The 20,441-nt window shown below is 38.9% G+C and overlaps 1 protein-coding gene across 24 annotated transcripts in view; it reads left to right on the forward strand.

Annotated features, from left to right (window-relative positions):
* ANK2 (ankyrin 2) overlaps positions 1-20,441 on the forward strand; it is a 323,577-nt gene that overhangs the window by 290,008 nt on the left and 13,128 nt on the right. For 12 of the 24 annotated variants that reach the window (XM_036920818.2, XM_036920824.2, XM_057502564.1 and 9 more), the window contains 6 exons: positions 509-631; positions 2,605-2,637; positions 4,566-4,587; positions 15,137-15,211; positions 17,327-17,458; positions 18,422-18,565. In XM_036920818.2, the coding sequence (XP_036776713.2) occupies positions 509-631; positions 2,605-2,637; positions 4,566-4,587; positions 15,137-15,211; positions 17,327-17,458; positions 18,422-18,565 (529 nt within the window). Of the gene's footprint in view, positions 1-508; positions 632-2,604; positions 2,638-4,565; positions 4,588-7,335; positions 13,567-15,136; positions 15,212-17,326; positions 17,459-18,421; positions 18,566-20,441 lie in introns of all 24 variants that reach the window. The other 12 variants (XM_057502550.1, XM_036920816.2, XM_036920817.2 and 9 more) reach the window with 3 other exon arrangements.

The following is a 20,441-nucleotide window of genomic DNA, read 5'->3' on the forward strand; positions in this document are numbered from 1 at the left end:
AAAATGATACAGCCACAGCGGGGAACACAGAGGTGATTACGCAAGAAGCTTAATTAGCATATGACCCTGAAAGGTACCTAGAAGAGGTCAGACAGAAGGTAGACTAGAGGCTACTAGAGGCTTGGGGAAGAAAAGAGTAGGGAGTTATTGTTTAAAGGGTACAGAGTTTCAGTTTGGGATGATGAAAAGTTCTGCTATAATAGTGATGATTTCACAACTTTGTGGATGTGCTTACTGCCACTGAATCATATACTTAAAAATGGTAAGTATGAAAGTGGAAATGGTAAATTTTATGTTACATAGATTTTACCAGAATTTTTTTTGAAGATGAATGATTTATTTAAAAGTCATGCTAAGTAACAGGAAAAGGAGAAAGGAACTCCTGTAAATCATCACTTAGGATTAGCAAATGAATTTTGTTTTCCCCTGACTCTTTTGTGTATCATCTAATTAAAATAAATAGTGTACGACATATATGGGTAAAACTCATATGCCTTCCTCCTTCAAGGTACATGATACAACTCAGGAACCTTGCGGACGACTATCATTTATGAAAGAGCCAAAATCCACAAGAGGCCTGGTGCATCAAGCTATTTGCAACTTAAACATCACCCTGCCGATTTATACAAAGGTATTGTAAAATCTGTTGTAGTACAATTCAGGAAGTACAGGATTTGATTTTCAAGTCCTTTAAAATAAATAAAAGCAAAGACACTGACTGAAAACACATACAGCAATGATTTTTGATTCCCTTTCACATAATTTATTCCCTATCAAATGCATTCCATTTAAGTAAGGAAAAAAGGAGCTCTGCCTTATTTTGCATTAACTTAGCTTTGATTGAAAAATTTCTATAAATACATATTGGATATGGAAGAGAGAAGATTTTAATATAATATTTAACCTTTTGGACTAATTTTTTAAAATAAAACAATGGCTTTTGGTATAATTACTGCTTTTATGTGCCCTCCTGGGACCATACTTGTGCATTTGTTGCTACCAAAATCTTATGAGTCAATTAGCTTCTATTCACTGCCAATTTACAGTTGGATTATATATTATTAAATTCAGAAGAACCTCATGATTATTTTACCTTATTGCTAAAATAATTACCTGTTCATCTTACAACCTATAATATCTTGAAGTATCACATTAATTTTCCAACATAAGTGGTATACAAAATACTCCCATGTTATAGGAGTAGATTTGAAATATTGTTGAAAAGGAAAAATTCATTCATTCTCACCCAAAGTCTACCTATAGAAATTATTTTCTATTCAGACCTTTCCCCATTACAGAATTCCTTGGTTTTTCTAATCAAATCAAAGAAGACAACCAAATGAATTAAATGTTGGCAATAACTTCTTTTCTATTATCAAAAAAATTTTTTTCGCACCAGTATCTCTTTTTAATGGGAAGTTCCCACACAGCAGTCTACACGGGGGTGCACCAATCTGCCAGCATGTGTACTAGAGGTTGGAGAGGGAGGAGTTAGTGGCAGGTGAGACCTGGAGGAGAAGGTGAAGTATATTTAAAATACTAAATCTTGGCTCCACAAAACAAAACATTTCCTGTACTTCTTTTACCCACCACAATATGTTTTTCTTAATTATTTTTGTAAATAGAGATCAGTCACATAGAGAAAAACTCATAGCATCCTGTTTAACACTATAAATTCTTAAGTGTTAAAAATAAAATGAAATATTATCTATATACATAAATTTACATTTTATTCCAAAACTTTGAATCCAACAATAGGTATACTGACCCCAGTGAGTATACCTAGCTGCATTCCACTGGTGCAGGATGCACTTTGGGGTTTGTAGTACTGACCACTTGTGAGACATGAAAGCAGAATGCCAAATAAAAACCACAAAGAAATATGCCCTGCTCTGGGCACTCCACCCGAGTGATATATAAAGATGAATCAGCTTCTTCTGTGATTTCATTGAGATTTCAGTGGGCTATAAAAGCCTTTATTTTATTATTAAATTATATTTCTAAGTCAAGACATATCAGACTCAGTTATTAATGCTGTGATGGTCCAGGACAACCTTCTATTTAGTAACTCAAAAAAGAAAGAAAAAAATGCCAAACATTGTATATTTCATATATACTTTAGAATTTACTAGCTTTTCATAATTAGAATAGAGCTCCTAAATATTGCCTTTTGTTTTGAGAATATTTTCACCATGTGCTTATTTGTGGCTTTGAAATTTTTCAGCCAGTATCGGTAATGACTAGCATATTAGCGTCACTATTTCTCTAGACATAGGCCTTCAAATCTATTAAATGTCAAACTTTGAGGCTGCTGTTAACCTAGAATCTGAAGTTAGTATGTTTATAATTTTAGTTCTTTTGTGTAATAAATTAGTATATTTATAATTTTGGTTCTTTTGTCTCTTTATACAGACTTCCAAATCAACCCTCTTTAATTTTTTATGCCCTTCCTCTATAAACTATTAATAAGAGAAAATAAGAGTATTTAAACTGTATGCTTGCCTATAGATGATGTTTGTTATAATTAACCTTTCCTTTTCTTCTAAATACTCTGTTTTCCTGCTCTCTATTTTTTCCACCCTGCATGGCATCTTGGGCGGCAAGGAATCAGAGTCAGATCAAGAACAGGAGGAAGAGGTAATTGCATGAATTGTTGCTTTTTAAAGGCTGTTATTGTTCTAACCATTAATGAGGGCACATGGCTAACCTGTGTTCTTAGAAGGGTTATACAGTTGTTCTTAGTGATTAAAGAGTCACAATTCTAACCTCTCTGAGCCTCAGTTTTCTCATCTTGTGGACTGACTGCAGAGAACAATAAAGTTTCCCTATAAATTGTTTCCTTTGTCTATGCAATAATATATATTTCCCTGAAGACCAAACCATTATCTCGGGGGTTCTCAAAGACTGGTGTGGAGATGCCTGGAGGTCAGAACTCTTTCGTAGAACAGAGACATTATTTGCCTTGTGACTCATATCTCTGCACAAGCTACAGAGGGGTTTTCCAGAGGCTGCATTACGTATGATGACATCATTGCTGTGATGCTCTGGAATGTGTGTACTGGGATCCTAGCATTTTCTCAGCTGTAATTTGTAATCCTGATATTTTTCTATGTATATCAAGCATAAATAAAAGTTCTTCAAATTCTTTTGTAATTTTTAAGAGTATAAAGGGGTCTTAAAATAAAAAATGTTTGAGAACTTTTGAGACCAAAACTTTAAGGAGCATATAGTTCATTCATTAGACTAAACAACATTATAATGCAGAACTCTACTAATAATGAGCTCTTCTTGGAAGGTAGCCTCTTAAAGTGTTCCACCCACCTGATCAACACTGATCTGACAGTCACCCTGTGGGGTGTGTGCTGTCATAACATAGATGCTATATCATAGAGGAAGAAGATGAGTCTTAGCGAGGTTACCTTGAATAAATACCCATTTGAATTATACCTGCTTCAATAACTAAAGCAAGTATGTGTTTGTTTTCCTTATAAAAATCAGAAAATGCCCACATATTATCACAGAAATGAAAGAAATCAATGGAAAATTCATTATACCTACCTCTTAACATTTTGGCTTCTATGTCTAATACAGATAAAAACAATTGTTATTAGTTGCACATAAATGTTTCAGGTACACTAGTTTTACTTTTGTAATATTACTCTGATGGATTTTGAAATACAAAAGCATTTTTAAAATGTAATAATTACCATTGTGCTCACCAGCTTAAAATGTAAGGCCTCGTCAGTTCAGAGAAATCTCCTGAATTCACTTTTTTACTGATATCCTGGCAGTGGAGCAGGACAAGGAGGGTGATTATAGACATTGTGCTGCTGTATATGACCATGCACACAATAAACTGTCACAAGGTGAAGTGACTTTTTTCCTACAACTGTACAGTCACTCTTTGTATCACATACTCAATTTCCTTCCTATACTTGGTGAATTGATCACCAAAGCTGTTCAAAATAATACCTACACACCTTCTGGAAAGAGAAATACAGTTATGAAACCAATTTGCTATGTTCAGATCAGTTTTTTCCATTGGGTTTATGGATTTTCCTATTGAATATTTTCAAGAACTATTTAGGGCAATATTTAGATCTAGTTTGTATTCTTTGCAGGATTTCGAATTTAGGCTTGTAATCAATGATAATGAAACTCCTTCTGTAGAATGTGTCAGCCTGGCATGCTGTTTTGTCTTTCCTTCTTTTTTCTCAACTAAATTGACAAGTACTGTTTAATATCTACTTGACTCTTTCCCTGGCCCTTTCCCTAATAAATATGCATTTCTGACTCCAACACACTCTGGATCATCTCTTCCCAGGAATAACATACTAGAAAGGTCTTTCCATCCAGAGTGCCTAAAAAGGAGACTTATTTTTTCAAAGTCAGGATAAGAATCAAGGAGACTGTCAGGAAGAACTGTAGCAAATTATCTCCAACCTCCTCTAGTTTATGATGTCTCCCCATGTGTATAATCATGAATAGGAGCTTATTGTGCACATCGGGGGCTGTGAGACAAGATGCTGTTTGTAACCATTCAATTTATGTATGTTTTCTTACAGATCGATATGACATCAGAAAAAAGTAAGATTTTAAATAAATTGAGCTTTTTGAAAGCTGGCTACAAGAAAGAGAAGCATGAATTAAGACGCAAGCTAGTTGCCATTACTAATCTCTATAATAATTCTATTTTTACATTATCCTTATTAATCATTAAATGTATATTGAAAAGCAGCTTGGCCAGTTAAATTACAAATATATCTAATTTGTGAGCTAATTAGCAGTAAAATGCAATGATTACTCATCCAAGCATTCGCTTTCTTTTGGTATCCCTGTTAACTCTGCTGTTGCTGTTATGCTTGTTTAGAAATGCACCTGCCGTTCTTGTCCATTTGTTAGCATAACATTGTCATCTCTCTCTTTTTCTTAAGTACTGACCTGACAGTATCACTTTTTATATTAAGCAGCACTGACTTAGGTATCGACCTCATTATTTTTGTAGGTTACACCTGCAAAAGTGATACTGTCTTAATAGTTCTTAGCTAAAGCTAACTGTCCCACCCCTCAGCCCCCCTCTGCCCCTCTTACTGTGGTGAAGTGTACCTGACTTCTTTAGGGCTGAAGTCTAATGGTCTTTTGTGAAAAGTTACTGGAAAAAAAAAAAGAGTGTAAAAATTAAAACCTGGACAAAATTTCTTATCACAACAGTGTGGCACTACTATAGAGCTAATTTTAAATAATGATGAAAACCTCAAACATAATCTAGTGCAGAGAGAACTGTTTTTTTCAAACTTTAGGAGAGATATCTCAGCATGCATTTCAGGTTTGTGATATTCACTTAGCATTTTAGTTTGTTGGCCTGTTTCTGGTGACTTCTTGGGTGGAAATAAGTTGAATTTTCCAGGCTTTTTTTACCCCCCAAATACTTTAGAAAAAAAAATTTTAATCTTTAATGTTTATTCATTTTAAGATTTATTTTGATTCATGGTATTTCAGGGTACTATTCCCAAAAAGAGAAAACTTAGAACAATGTTTAATATGACTCTCTGGCCCTATACAATGATCTGAATGCCTTCCTATTCTTTTTTTTTTTGAAGTCCTGGCACAGTGTAATTTCCTACTAAGTTATGGAATGGCTTTTAATTGGGAGTCTCCTTACCCTCATGTTAAATCATTATTCAGGACTGAAATATTTGAAATTGTGGCTTTTTCATTGGTTTATATTTGAACAAATCTATATTGATATGAATTATTTTAATATATCTTTATATATGCATATTCACAGAGTATATATCTTCTCAACAAAAACTGATTTTCCCAAGAGAAGACATTTTTCTTTATTAAAAAAGTGATGTAATTGCCTTCATTAATTTCTCTTTTTTTAGAGATTTTATTTCATTATCCCACTTTATGCCTCAGGACTACTGTATTTATTTAAATGGCCCTTTGTTTCTTGGATACAAGCTAGTAGGAATTAAAATTGAATATATCAGTTTGGCTCAATCTTTAAAAAAAAAGAGAGAAAAGTTACTATGTTGCTGTAATTCCATGGCTCTTCTGAATGACTTCTAGTTCCGAATATTTTACAGATTTCAAATACAGGCTCATGTTTGGTTTTCTTTAAAGACAATTATTAAATAATCATCATCTAGGTATAAAATCTCTAAAGTAGGGGTCTGTTGCAGGAACTCTTTCCTAAAGTCATTTCATGAGTAAATCCTTAAAAGAGTTTGAGTTTTCCTTTTTGCTTTTAATGGGTACAGGCCCCCACTCTGCCTCAAATATGCTATGTTCATCATCTTAGATGTGGACTTTGTAGGGAAATAAATACGCTTCACCACAGTAATGTTTTACATATTTGTTCTAATTTCTTACCATCCTTCTGCCCATGCATTTCAGCAAGGCCGCCTCTCCTATCAGTTTTATTCCACCTTTGCTTTGCATGGAAATAACTTGGCTTACATAAACTGTGCGTGTGTCCCGTGTGACTGTCTGATTTGGGTTGCCATGCATCACATTTTAACTTTGGACTCACATCTAAGTTTAATCACAGTTGTTGTTTTCCCTGTTTTTCTTTCCTTTCCTTTATTTCCCTCCTTGGTCTGTCTGTTACGTGTCTAAACAAGGAGGTTGCTCCAAGGAAAGGACCATGCCTCTCAGCACAAGACTGTTTGTTTCATTGTTAGGTGTGAATTTCCCTCAGATGAAATGCCAGTTTGCAGCTGATTCAGAAGTATCTCATATAATCATTGTATGTTAGGGGAACTAAACATACAGAATTCCAGATTTTTATATGATTAAAAAATGTATATACATCATTAGAAGACATTCTGAGTTTGCTACTACTGGCTTTCTCCTAAAGGAAATCAACTTTCTGCAATTTCTAATGCTTTTTTCCTTTTTTTTCCCGTGTTTTTTTTTCCAACATTGATCTGTAACATCTGAACAATCTTGAGATACCTCTGTGTAATTTCACTGTGTTTGTCTTTGTTTTGACTTGTGATTTGTGTGTGTGTGTGTGTCTGTGTGTGTGTGCATGCGTGTGTGTCTTGGTTATTTGTTATAGCTTTGTTGTATATGTGTGGACATGCTACAAGTGAGAAAATTAAGCAAGTTATTTCCTGCTCATTTTTCCTTTTCAGTTTTTTTTTTTCTGTTAGCTTTGCTTTGCTTTTGTATCCTGAGACCTTGTGGATCCACCATTCCCAGCCCATTTTGTTGTCCCTCCCACCATGACAGGAAAAGACATTGTGTCGTTACAGTCCTGATTACATTTGCCAATATCTTTTTTGATTTCCATTTTACTTTCAATGTTTTTCATTCACATCAAAGATGATGAGACAGAATCTACAGAAACATCTGTCCTGAAAAGTCACCTGGTCAATGAAGTTCCTGTCCTAGCCAGTCCGGACTTGCTCTCTGAAGTTTCTGAGATGAAACAAGATTTGATCAAAATGACCGCCATCCTGACCACAGATGTATCTGATAGGGCAGGCTCTATTAAAGTGAAGGAGCTGGTGAAGGCTGCTGAGGAGGAGCCAGGAGAGCCTTTTGAAATTGTTGAAAGAGTTAAAGAGGACTTAGAGAAAGTGAATGAAATCCTGAGAAGTGGAACCTGCACCAGGGATGAAGGCAGTGTGCCAAGGTCTCAGTCGGAGAGAGAATTAGTGGAAGAGGAGTGGGTTATTGTCAGTGATGAGGAACTAGAGGAGGCTAAGCAAAAAGCACCTTTAGAAATCTGTGAATATCCCTGTGTAGAAGTCAGAATAGATAAAGAGACCAAAGTAAAAGTAGAGAAAGACTCAACTGGCCTAGTGAAATACCTTACTGAGGATTTAAATTCCTATGAGCCTCCTCATGAAGAGCAACTGCAGACAGCTCAAGAGTTGGCAGGGCAGATACGTGAGGCCCCAGCTGTGGGCAAGAGCTCTGACAACGAAGGGAAAGGTGCGCCCCCAGACAAGAAACAGAGTACACAGGCACTGCACAAACCTAGCCTGGGAATAAAGAAGCCAGTAAGAAGGAAATTAAAGGAAAAACAGAAACAAAAAGAGGAAAGTTTACAAGCTAGTACAGGACAAAGTGAACTTAAAAAATGTAGTTCAGAAGAGTCGTTAGATGAAGACCCCGGGTTAGCCCCCGAGCCTCTTCCCACTGTAAAGGCCACATCACCGTTGATTGAAGAAACACCCATTGGTTCCATAAAGGACAAAGTAAAGGCCCTTCAGAAACGAGTGGAAGATGAACAGAAAGGTCGAAGCAAGTTGCCTGTCAGAGTCAAAGGCAAAGAGGATACACCAAAAAAGCTCAGCCACAGGACACACCCAGCTGTGTCCCCCTCTCTGAAGTCAGAGAGGCATGCACTGGTGTCTCCCGCCTCTAAAACAGAAAGGCACTCTTCTCTCTCCACCTCTGCAAAACCAGAAAGGCACCCTCCAGTATCACCATCGAGTAAAACTGAGAAACACTCACCTGTGTCACCCTCTGCAAAAACTGAAAGGCACTCACCTGTGTCATCGTCAGGTAAAACTGAGAAACACTCACCTGTGTCACCTTCGACAAAAACTGAGAGACGCTCCTCTGTATCATCAACAAAAACTGAAAGACACCCACCTGTTTTACCTTCAGGTAAAATGGACAAACGCCTGCCCGTGTCGCCCTCTGGGAGAGCAGACAAACATGCACCAGTATCACCTGGGAGAACAGAAAAACGCCTGCCTGTACCACCAGCTGGAAGAGTGGAAAAGCATCCACCTCTGTCAACCTCTGGGAAGACTGAGAAGCACTTGGCTGTGTCACCTTCTGGAAAAACAGAGAAGCACCTACCTGTATCCCCCACCTCCAAAACAGAAAGAATCGAGGAGACAATGTCTGTCCGAGAGTTGATGAAAGCTTTTCAGTCAGGTCAGGACCCATCTAAACATAAGACTGGACTCTTTGAACACAAATCAGCAAAACAAAAGCAGCCACAGGAAAAAGGCAAAGTTCGGGTGGAAAAGGAAAAGGGGCAGATAGTAACCCAGAGAGAAACACAGAAGATGGAGAGTCAGACAATCAAACGTGGCCAGAGATTCCTGGTAACAGGAGCTTCAGAATCCAGAAGAGGGGTCCGTGCTTCCTCTACAGGGAATAAGAGAGAAGACGCGGTTGGAGAAAAGGAGAAAGCTCCCAGCCACAAAATACCTGAACCTGTTCAGTCAGCGCCGGAAGGAGAAAGCCGTACACAGAGGGAAGCCCCCAAGGAAAAGCTGGCTGAGGAACAGGGAGACATGGATTTCCAGATCAGCCCAGACAGGAAAACCTCCACTGACTTTTCTGATGTCATTAAGCAAGAATTAGAAGACAATGACAAATACCAACAATTCTGCCTCAGTGAAGAGACAGAAAAGGTGCAACTTCACTTAGACCAAGTGCTCACTAGTCCTTTCAACACAACATTTCCACTAGATTACATGGCAGACGAATGTGTTCCCGCTCTGTCTCTCCAGAGCGGTGCTTTAGATGGCAGTCTGGAAAGCCTGAAGCACGAAGGGGCGGCAGGTTCTCCATGCGGCAGCCTGATGGAAGGGACCCCTCAGATTAGTTCAGAAGAAAGCTATAAGCATGAGGGCCTAGCAGAGACCCCTGAGACAAGCCCAGAAAGCCTTTCTTTCTCACCAAAGAAAAGTGAGGAGCAAACTGAGGAAAGAAATGAAATGACCAAGTTAGAAGCACCAACAGAAATTCGTTCAGAAACAGAATATTCCTCAACCAAAGACATTAGTGACAGTTCTAAAGAGCAAGGAGCTGCAGCCCCTGAGGACACAGAGCCCTCAGCTGAGTGTCTGCCCAAGGCCACCCTTGGCCTTTCCAAAGACACCTGTGTTAAGCAAGAAGGTGATGGCCTTGGCCACTCTGCTGTATCATTAGCAAAAGAAACCCCCAGAGGACTAACTGAGGAAGCATCCTGTGATGAGAGTCAGCAGACATATGTCAGTTCAGCCCCCAAGACACCAAGGGATACTGACACTCAGGAATCCACAACCGCTAAGCACTCAGATGAGACAAAGACCGCACCACTGCCAGATGCTTCTGAAGAGACAGGGACAGGGACTGAACCAAAGGCCCAGGGTGTCATTAGGAGTCCTCAGGGGTTAGAACTGGCACTCCCTAGCCTAGACAGTGAGGTCCTCAGCCCTGGGGCGGATGAATCATTTACAGTAAGCCACAAAGATTCCCTGGAAGCCAGCCCCGTGCTGGAGGATAACTCCTCACACAAAACTCCTGATTCTCTGGAACCAAGTCCTCTGAAAGAATCCCCTTGCCGTGACTCTCTTGAAAGCAGCCCTGTGGAACCAAAGATGAAGGCTGGAGTTCTCCCAAGTCACTTTCCTCTTTCTGCAGCCGTAGCCAAAACAGAACTCTTTACAGAAGTGGCCTCCATGCGGTCCCGGCTACTCCGAGACCCAGACGGCAGTGCTGAGGATGACAGTCTGGAGCAGACATCACTGATGGAGAGCTCAGGGAAGAGCCCCCTTTCTCCTGATACCCCCAGCTCTGAAGAAATTAGCTATGAGGTCACACCCAAAGCCACAGAAGCAAGCACACCAAAACCAGCTGTGATTCATGAATGTGCAGAGGAGGATGACTTGGAAAATGGGGAGAAAAAGAGATTCACACCTGAGGAGGAAATGTTTAAAATGGTAACCAAAATCAAAACATTTGATGAACTTGAACAAGAAGCAAAGCAGAAAAGGGACTACAAAAAAGAACCCAAGCCCGAAGAATCTTCTTCATCCTCTGACCCAGCTGCTGACATGGATGAACCAAAGCATGTGGAAAGTGTACAGGATGCAAGCAATGCCCCTGTGGTAGTAACATCAGAGAGCAGAAAGTCTTCGTCCTCCTCAGAAAGTGAACCTGAGTTGACACAGCTGAAAAAAGGTGCTGACTCGGGCCTCTTGCCAGAGCCAGTTATTCGAGTGCAGCCTCCTTCTCCACTTCCATCCAGCATAGACTCCACTTCTAGTCCTGAAGAAGTGCAGTTCCAGCCTATCATTTCCAAACAATACACTTTCAAGATGAATGAGGATATGCAGGAAGAATCAGGTAAATCAGAAGAAGAAAAAGATGGTGAATCTCATTTACCTGAAGATAGTCCTACTATTTCTAATGATGGCCCAGATACATCTTACAATGATCCAAACCGAAATGCTGATCAACCAAACATCTGTGATGGTGATGGTTGTGAGGTGGGGAGCCCTAGCAGCTTGGCCATTCCAGTCCCTTCAGATCTCCACAGTTCCAATGGTGATGATATCAGTGAGCAGCTAGTTATTTGTAAGGAATCATTACCTCTCCAAGGTGCTGGTGACAGAGACACAGGAGAAGAGCTTGATGTTCCTAGAGTGGAATCTCCACAAGTTGATTGCCTCAGTGAAAGCTCTTCATCTTTGTCCTCTTTTCCTCATTGTCCAGCATCTGAAGGAAAAGAATTAGATGAAGACATAGGTTCTCCATCTTGTATTACAAAAATAGAGGCTGCAAAAACTGACCAAGCTTTGGAGAGCTTACAAAAGAACTGTTTCATTCACGACTCAATTACCACTCAGACAGATGGATCATCCATGGATGGTCCAGTGTCTGACCCAGCTGAGACTGATGAAATTCATGATTCTCAAATCATTAGCCCTTATGAAAATGTTCCTTCCCAATCTTTTTTCTCTAGTGAAGAAAGTAAAACCCAAACAGATTCAAAACATGCAAGTTTTCACTCTTCTGAAATGTATTCTGTTGCCATCACATCCTCTGTTGAAGACGTAGGAGTGGCAGGCTCCTCTAGGAGAACTGTTTCAGACAGAGAATCTAATCTTGAGGACCAAAACATGGAAATAGAATTGAAACAAGAAAGTACCTCGTGGGAAATGCAGTCAGACAAAGCCCCCTCATCTTTAGACCCCGCTGTACCGAAGACATCAGTTGGTGAACACGTAAGCCAAGTCATCATCACAAAAACTGATGTGGATTCCGAATCCTGGAGTGAAATCCGTGAAGATGATGAAGCCTTTGAGGCTCGAGTGAAAGAGGAAGAACAAAAGATATTTGGTTTGATGGTAGACAGACAGTCACAGGGTACCACCCCTGACACCACTCCTGCTAGGACCCCAACTGAAGAGGGGACCCCAACCAGTGAGCAAAATCCATTTCTCTTTCAGGAAGGAAAATTGTTTGAGATGACCCGAAGTGGTGCTATTGATATGACCAAAAGGTCCTATGCAGATGAAAGTTTTCACTTTTTCCAAATCGGGCAAGAATCCAGGGAAGAGACTCTCTCTGAAGACATGAAAGACAGGGGTCCTGGGACCGAGCCCCCACAGCTGGAAACATCAGCTGAATCACTAGCACCTTCAGAATCAAAAGAAAGAGCAGATGGTGAAGCAGACTTACTTCCAGATGACCTGAATGAGGAAGCAGAGGAAATAGCTGCTTCAAATGCTCAGTTTAATTCCCAAATGGAGATTTCAGCCTCCACTGAAACTTCAATGAAAGAGGCTACTACTGCAAGGGTCGAGGACCTCCCCACCATGCAGATAGTTGATACACCTCCTAAGTCCAGTGTAAAGCAGGCATCTTGCCCCCACTCTCCTGAACCAGTTGTACAAGTTCAGTTAGATTTTTCCACTGTTACTAGGTCTGTGTATTCCGATCATGATGATGATTCTCCTGATTCTTCCCCAGAGGAACAAAGATCAGTCATTGAAATCCCTACTGCACCCATGGAGAATGTGCCTTTTTCTGAAAGCAAATCCAAAATTCCTGTAAGGACTATGCCCACTTCAAGCCCAGCACCTCTGTCTGTGGAGTATGAGAGTTCCCTTTCTGAAGAGTTTCTACCCAGTTTGGATGAGGAAAGTAAAGAGGATGAAACAAAACCAAAGTCTAAAATCCCCGTGAAAGCACCCGTCCAAAGAGTAGAGCAGCAGCTTTCACCTCTGGACTCATCCCTCCAGAAAACACTGGCTCCTCAGGATCAGGACATGACAAGCCGAGCATCAGATAATAGAAGCAAATCTGAATCGGATGCTAGTCCTTTGGACTCAAAGACCAAATATCCAGTCAAGACTAGAAGTTGCACTGAGACAGAAACAGAGGGTGGAGAGAGGGCAGGGGAGCTTGAGTTAGAGTCAGGAGAAGGGGCTGCAAAGCCAAAGATATTTGCATCTCGATTGCCAGTTAAGAGCAAAAGCACCACATCTTCCTGCAAGGGAGCCATGAGCCCCACAAAAGAAAGTAAGGAGCATTTCTTTGACCTTTACAGGAACTCCATAGAATTCTTTGAGGAGATCAGTGATGAAGCTTCCAAGTTAGTGGATAGACTTACACAGTCAGAAAGGGAGCAGGAGTTAGTTTCAGATGATGAAAGCAGTAGTGCCCTGGAAGTTTCAGTAATTGAAAATCTGCCACCTGTTGAGACCGAGCACTCAATTCCTGAGGACATCTTTGACACAAGGCCCATTTGGGATGAGTCCATTGAGACTCTGATTGAACGCATCCCTGATGACAATGGCCATGACCATGCTGAAGGTATTTGCCAGCCACTGGGATTCCCTGTGCTACGCATGTCATAAATTTGATAGAGTTTTTTTGTATGTTTGTTTTATTTGATGATTTGTGTCTCATTTTCTTTAAGCTTTCTGTAGTGGTTACTGTGTTTCTGTAAATCCTTTGTGTTTTGTGCTTTCTCTGTATACTCTCATCTATGACAACAATCTCAAGATTGAGTAATGAGAATGCTTATGGAAAACATTAACATGATAAACAGGCAGTGCTGATCTTGCCTTTCTCTAGCTGCTGCACGTAAGGCCATGCAAGCTTTGAGTTTTGTTGTTCTGAAGTCTCAGGCTTAGCCTCAAATAAAGCATTTTTGCTTTTGCACATGAATATATTGAGTTTTGTTTGGTCCTATGGAAATTCATTGCTTTTTCTTCTTACCTTTGAGTACTTTCATTTGTACTTAACAATTCTGTGATCATTAGGAAGCCATTTGCCCACGGAGATTTCTCATATTATGAAATTGCAATTGTTGTGGATCTATTTTTGATTCAGAAAGTTTGGATTTCAGATACCATTGGTAAATATTTTAAGCAAACAAAAGATAACATAAGGCTAAGTAAACGTAAGGTAAAAATATGCTTTCGTTTTACTGGTGACTGAGTGGAGAATGTACTCTAATTAGATGCAGCAGACAACAAAAACTCAAACTTTGCATGATTTAAGTTGACCGCGAGGGAATGATGACCCTTTGAATTATAAAAAAGGGAACCATAGATGGCTCTGAGAAGTAGCCTGTGGTCTTCCAATATCTCTACAATAAAGACTATTGTTCTTAAATTTGGATTATTAAAAAAAGTCATAATACCATGATCTAAAATCCTGCCCATTGATTAATGGGGGTTAAAAATGAATGGGAATGTTATAGTTAATGGAAGTAATACATGTGCTTACATAGTAGTAAGCAGGCAAAACCTTTGCCCAAAAGTCATATATACAGACTAATACAACATACACATCCAAATACATATACTTTAACCTCCCTTCTTCCCAGGTCACCAGGACCAAGGTAAATGTTTCTGTACACATTGAAAACAACCCAGGATGGTATCGACCCATGATCTAGGTCTCTTGTCAATCTTGGATGTGATTTCTTTCAGACATGACCTGAAAGTGATCTATACTGCCATAGACAATAATAGGAGGTCCCAATCAATTACTCCACTTCTGCGTACTGTTTATGATTTTTCTGGGTTCTGATGAACAAAATGATTATCTTCTGATGGGCAGTATTCTCTCAGGTAATTTAAAAGGGAAGTCCTAGGATTACCAGAAACTAGCATTATATAATTATGTCCAGTGACTAGTCTTGATTGAAGAGATATGGAAGCAAATGGTTTTCATGATTTATAATTAGATTTATTCCCCATTCCATTCCAGAAATCAGAAAAACACACAATTTAATATGATTTACAATGTGATAGCTAATTTGTGCTATTATCAAATATTTGGACAAGTGACTTCCTTTCTTTAGATGGTCAGTACTGTGATTCCTTTCCTGTCAAAGGCAACCTTGGGCTATTCTGTTTTTGACCTTACATAGATCAACAGGATGAGCAAGAACGGATTGAAGAAAGGCTGGCTTATATTGCTGATCACCTTGGCTTCAGCTGGACAGGTAAAATGAGTATGACCCATTTTTTTGACAAAACCTGCTTGGTTTAAGTAACATAGTTGCATCAAACACGTGTCATGAACAAAAAAAGGGTCTTTTTCTTTCCTTGAGGAAGGCCTTGTGCAATTGTGAAAAGAATACTGAGCTATGAACTAGAAAAATCCAGGCATTGCATTAACTCACAGAGTGAACCAGGACAGGCCTTTATTGTCTTTGGAATTTAGAATAACAGAACTTCAGATTGGGAGATTTTGAGAATACACTAGCCCTCACCACTCTCCTTTGGGAGGTGTGGATACCTAAACTTTGGGGAGATTACTGTGTTTCAAACCATTGTTAGATTTAAGTGTCATAAAATTTAATTGTAAATCTCACCAGGGTTTCTTATTTTAGGTACTGTATCAGATATCTTCATCATGAGCTGTACTAAAATTTGCTTCTTAGGAATGTTCGAATACATATGAATGAGATGTTTCATTAATTTTCTGAGAAATAGCAATATATAAATATAAAAACTGTATGTTAAAAAAGGGAAAGTGCATTCTAAAATCAGTGTGATTTATTTATAAATCATGATTTGCAGATTTTAAAAGCTATACCCTTTCATCTTACCTGGGACTTAACATATTTAAAGCAAGATTCTAAGTCTGACTCACTGGTTTGGTTTGCTTGCTTCTATTTCTGACCTCCTTGTGTATCACTCTTGACTGCTTTATTGAAACAAATAGTATAAAATTAATATTCTTCTCCTTTTGGTTTCTTAAAGATTTGGTAATAAATAAGAGTCCATAATATCCTTAACAAAGATAATGGACAATGTAGAATCAATGGGTGGAAGCAGAAAAAAATAGCCATTTCTCACTTTTAAACTTTTAAAGTAAATTTAAATACTGATCAGATTTATTTAATTGGGAGAGGTAGGGGGAGGAATGATAGCAAAATATCCCTGGCTGACTTATTAAAGAATTAGTTGTTTTGTTTCTTAAATAGGTATGTATGTATACATAGATATTAATTGTAACATCTGCATATTTGTTGAAAATTCAAACCCTACAATCACAAAGAATGGTATAAAATGAAAAGTAAGTCTATCACACCTATACTTGACCACCTCCATGCCTCAAAGGTAACTTGTTAACACTTTCTCAAGTATTCAGAAAAAAAAAAAGGTAGTGCCCACATCTCTACCTATTACTTAAAAATGAGCAAAATTTTACTTAATAATATTCCTTGTAAATATCCCTTCAGTATAGGCATATGCATCAGTCTCTTAAATGACTATTTAATTCTGCCATATGGAGGTACTATATTTTTACCAATGACCTTTATTAATGGATATTTAGATTGTTTTCTGTTAATGGCAATTAATATCCTTTTGCTTTGGTACGTTTTTGTGAATATATGTAGAAGTCGAATTCCTAGAAGTAGAATTGGACAGTAGAGGGTATGTCTATTTTTAGTTTTGAAAAATATTGGCAAATTGCCCTCCAAGGAGGATGCCTCATTTACCTACACACACCACAATGTATAAACATCTAAAGATAATAGTAGACTTTAAAGGAAAATTCTGGTTCCTTCCCCAGGTCAACCAATGCTTCCCAGACCTTTTATTCATGTGACATCATGTCAAAGGAATGTATCTAATTGCATAATATAGCCAGAACCAGTATTTATCCACATACCTGGAAACAGGATTTATAGTACTTAAAACATCACCCACTGATGATTAAAAATGAGAAATGGTCTCTTTTTTTCCTCTTTCCAGTCATTTATTTTTCCAGCATCTTGGTTAAGAGTATAAGCCAGTGTCAGTGGTCTCTTCTGCATTTTGGAATTAAATGGGCCTGAATTAGACATATTTTATCATCATTGCCTCAAACTTACTATTTCCACTATGACAGTGATCAATTCTAAACCAGTTCTAAGGGGAAAAAATCTGTAATTACTGCTGAAACAACAAAAGCATATGAGAGTCACTTCTAATTTGTCAGAGTTTTAAAAAAAAGAACCTTATTACTCACAGCAACACAAAGAACACATTTACAGAATCACAAGGCAAGGTATGGCAACTTAGGCTTTGAAGTTAATGTGTTTACAGAGCAGTGTTTTCTCTTCTAGAATTAGCAAGAGAACTGGATTTCACTGAGGAGCAAATTCATCAAATTCGAATTGAGAACCCTAACTCTCTCCAGGACCAAAGTCATGCACTATTGAAATACTGGCTGGAAAGGGATGGGAGACATGCTACAGGTAGGCAGGAACTATTGTAAAAGGCATTAGGCTAAAGGTGGAAATAACTCTCATCCGACAAACCTTTTCTTGCAAATTCAGTAAAATAATAAAATAAAAAATGCCATCAATCTAAAGTACTATATAAGCAAATGAGAACAAGCTATGTCATTTTTAAAATATACATGTTATGCTATATTTTTACACTGTATTCCCGTGAACTGTGTTAACTAGTAGAAAGTGACACTAGCTCTGACTGCCAACAGTAATGTTAATAAAGTCCTACTATTTTCTAAATATGGACAGTGGACACAATTGCTTTGTCATTGGTAGTACAGTTCCTTCGGTTCCTACTTCCTTTAGTCCTAAATAAGTTAAATGAAGAAAAAATGTCAAGTAGACATTCTATATAATGATTTATATATGATATTCTGACCACATTAAATAAGATGGGAAATGATACAGACTGTAACTTCTGACCCCACAGCTGGTCTAAATCTGTAGCTTTCTTTAATGTCTCTCTGAAGATCTGCCTAGAGACCTCCCATATTTACAGCCAGTCTCTACTTATGTTTCCTTCTTTTACTGTTCTGCAAGGTAGGATTGCAGATTAGCAAATAAAAATGAAGAGCACCCAGTTAAATGTCAGGTAGTCAACAAATATTTTTTTAAGTGTAAGTATATCCCAAGCAGTATTTGGAATATACTTAGACTAAAGAGGTTTTTGTTTTTTTCCTAAAATTCAGATTTGACGTGCTATCCTACATATTACCTGGCAACTCTACTCTTAGAGCTTGTGCTCATGCTGTGCCACCCTTTTTTGCATATCTTTTGTTTGTTAGCTTAGTTTTTGCAAAGACCCTTAATTAGGCTTTAGTTGTTTCATGTACAAGTGTCAAAATTGTAGTAAGGCAGCTAACTGAAAGAGGTTTTTTTAGAAAGTACCCCTGAGATGTAACTACTGCTTTTTCTTTAATATCCCAGATACCAGTCTCATTGAATGTCTCACCAAGATCAACCGAATGGATATCGTTCATCTCATGGAGACCAGCACCGAGCCCCTCCAGGAGCGCATCAGTCACAGCTATGCAGAAATTGAACAGACCATTACCCTGGACCATAGTGAAGGTCAGACAGAGAGAGAGAGAGAGAAAGAGAGAGAGTTTGTGTGTGTGTGTGTGTGTGTGTGTGTGTTGAATGTATGGATAATTCAGGCAACTGGACCTCCTGCCTTCCCTTTCCTAGAGGGTAGACTGTGGCCTTTGGTGATCACATATTTTCCTCCTTTCTACTCTGAGACTTCCCTGCCCATTTTATAGGCACCTCCCCACCCCCACCCCATCCTGCTTGTTCTTTGTTATTTCTCCATTGCCTTAGCTGGGGCTGCTGTAACAATAGACCATAAGCTGGGTGGCTTAAATAACAGAAACTTATTTCTCATGTTCTAGAGAAAGTCTGAGATCAGGGTGACAGCGTCCTCAGGTGCTGGGGAGCCATCTGCCAGGCTGCAGATGGCCGTCTTCTGCTGTATCCTCGTAGAGGATTGGACTGTTCTGCTAAGGGCACTAATCCCGCTCCTGGGGCTCTATCCTCATGACCTAACTACCTCCCCAAATTGTCACCTCCAAACACCGTCAGCTGGGATTAGGGTTTCAACATCTAGTTTTCAGGGGACACAAACATCCAGTCCATAACAACCACCAACACTGATGATACTCTGTCCAAGACCTTTCCTCTAGTCCTGGATGACCCCTTTGATACTTGTGTCTTTCACTCTATTTTAACTACCCATTTCTATGCTCACAGCCAAGACTACACCATTTATCAGTGACTGTACTACTTTCAGGTCCTAACTTGAAGAATCATCTTTACTTCCTCTTTTGTTTCTACACCAACAATATGTCAAACCCACAGGGACTCCAGCCATTGACCCTACACCTTTTCAGTGTTAAAGTTTCTCTAATCTGTTCTCATTCATTTGCATGTTCCCTCACTGTCTTTTTTCCCTCTATCTTTCTCATCTCTATTTCACACCTTTTTTCTTCTTTTAAGCCTCCAACATTTCTTATTTATTCCAAGCTAATAGTCAAGCTTCCTATTTATTAGGAAAAAGAAATAGGAATAATCGTAAGCAAATGTGCGTAGTCTGAATTTCCTATATGCACTTCTGTCTTCCCATTCTCTCTAGAACTGTCTAGAATCCATACCAGTCAGGCTTTTGTCATCACCACTCGACAGAAAACAATCTTGTAAAATTCACTAATTGCTTACACATTTCCAAATGTAGTAATTCTCAGCCTTCATCTTACTTTACCCCTTAGAAACAGTTGACACAAAAGATTAATTGCTTCTTCTTAAAACATTTTCTTCACTTGCTTTCCATGATACCCTCTCTTGTTTTTCTCCCATTTTACTGGCTATTCTTCCTTGGTTTCCTCTAGTTTCTTACTTTTTATAGATTTAAAATGATGGCATTTGCTACTGCTCAACAAGAGCCTTGGAGCGTGCCCCATCTCCCATCTCCCCCGCTCCCACATGAGTCCCAGTCACCTGGCCTCCTTGCTGTCCCCTGGACATCCTGTCCATTTGCAGGCTTGAGAGCTAAGGCCCTTTGTATTCCCACCACTCTGGAATGTTCTTCCCTCAGATCATCAGGTGCTTTTTTCTCGTACTGTATTCAGGCCTCTGCTCAAATATTACCTCCTTCAGGGAGCCTTTCCTGAAAAGTCTATGTAAAATACTGGCCCTATTTCCTCTGGAACTTTACCCTGATTTCCTTTTTTCCTAAAATTGTTCATAAATGTATATCTTCAGAAAGGCAAGTTTAGTGAAGACAGCTTTCTCCTCTCTCCTTCACTGCTATATATCCAGCATTTGAACGGCATCTACTACCTAGCTGATAATCATTACGTATCTGTTGAGTGAATAAATAAATAGATGACTGTCAGTCAGAATCCTTTCAGTGACTCCTCATTGCCCTGGGTGAAATGAAATTTCCTGAGCC

The sequence above is a fragment of the Manis pentadactyla genome, chromosome 5, assembly GCF_030020395.1.
Source record: "Manis pentadactyla isolate mManPen7 chromosome 5, mManPen7.hap1, whole genome shotgun sequence".
Lineage (NCBI taxonomy): Eukaryota > Metazoa > Chordata > Mammalia > Pholidota > Manidae > Manis > Manis pentadactyla.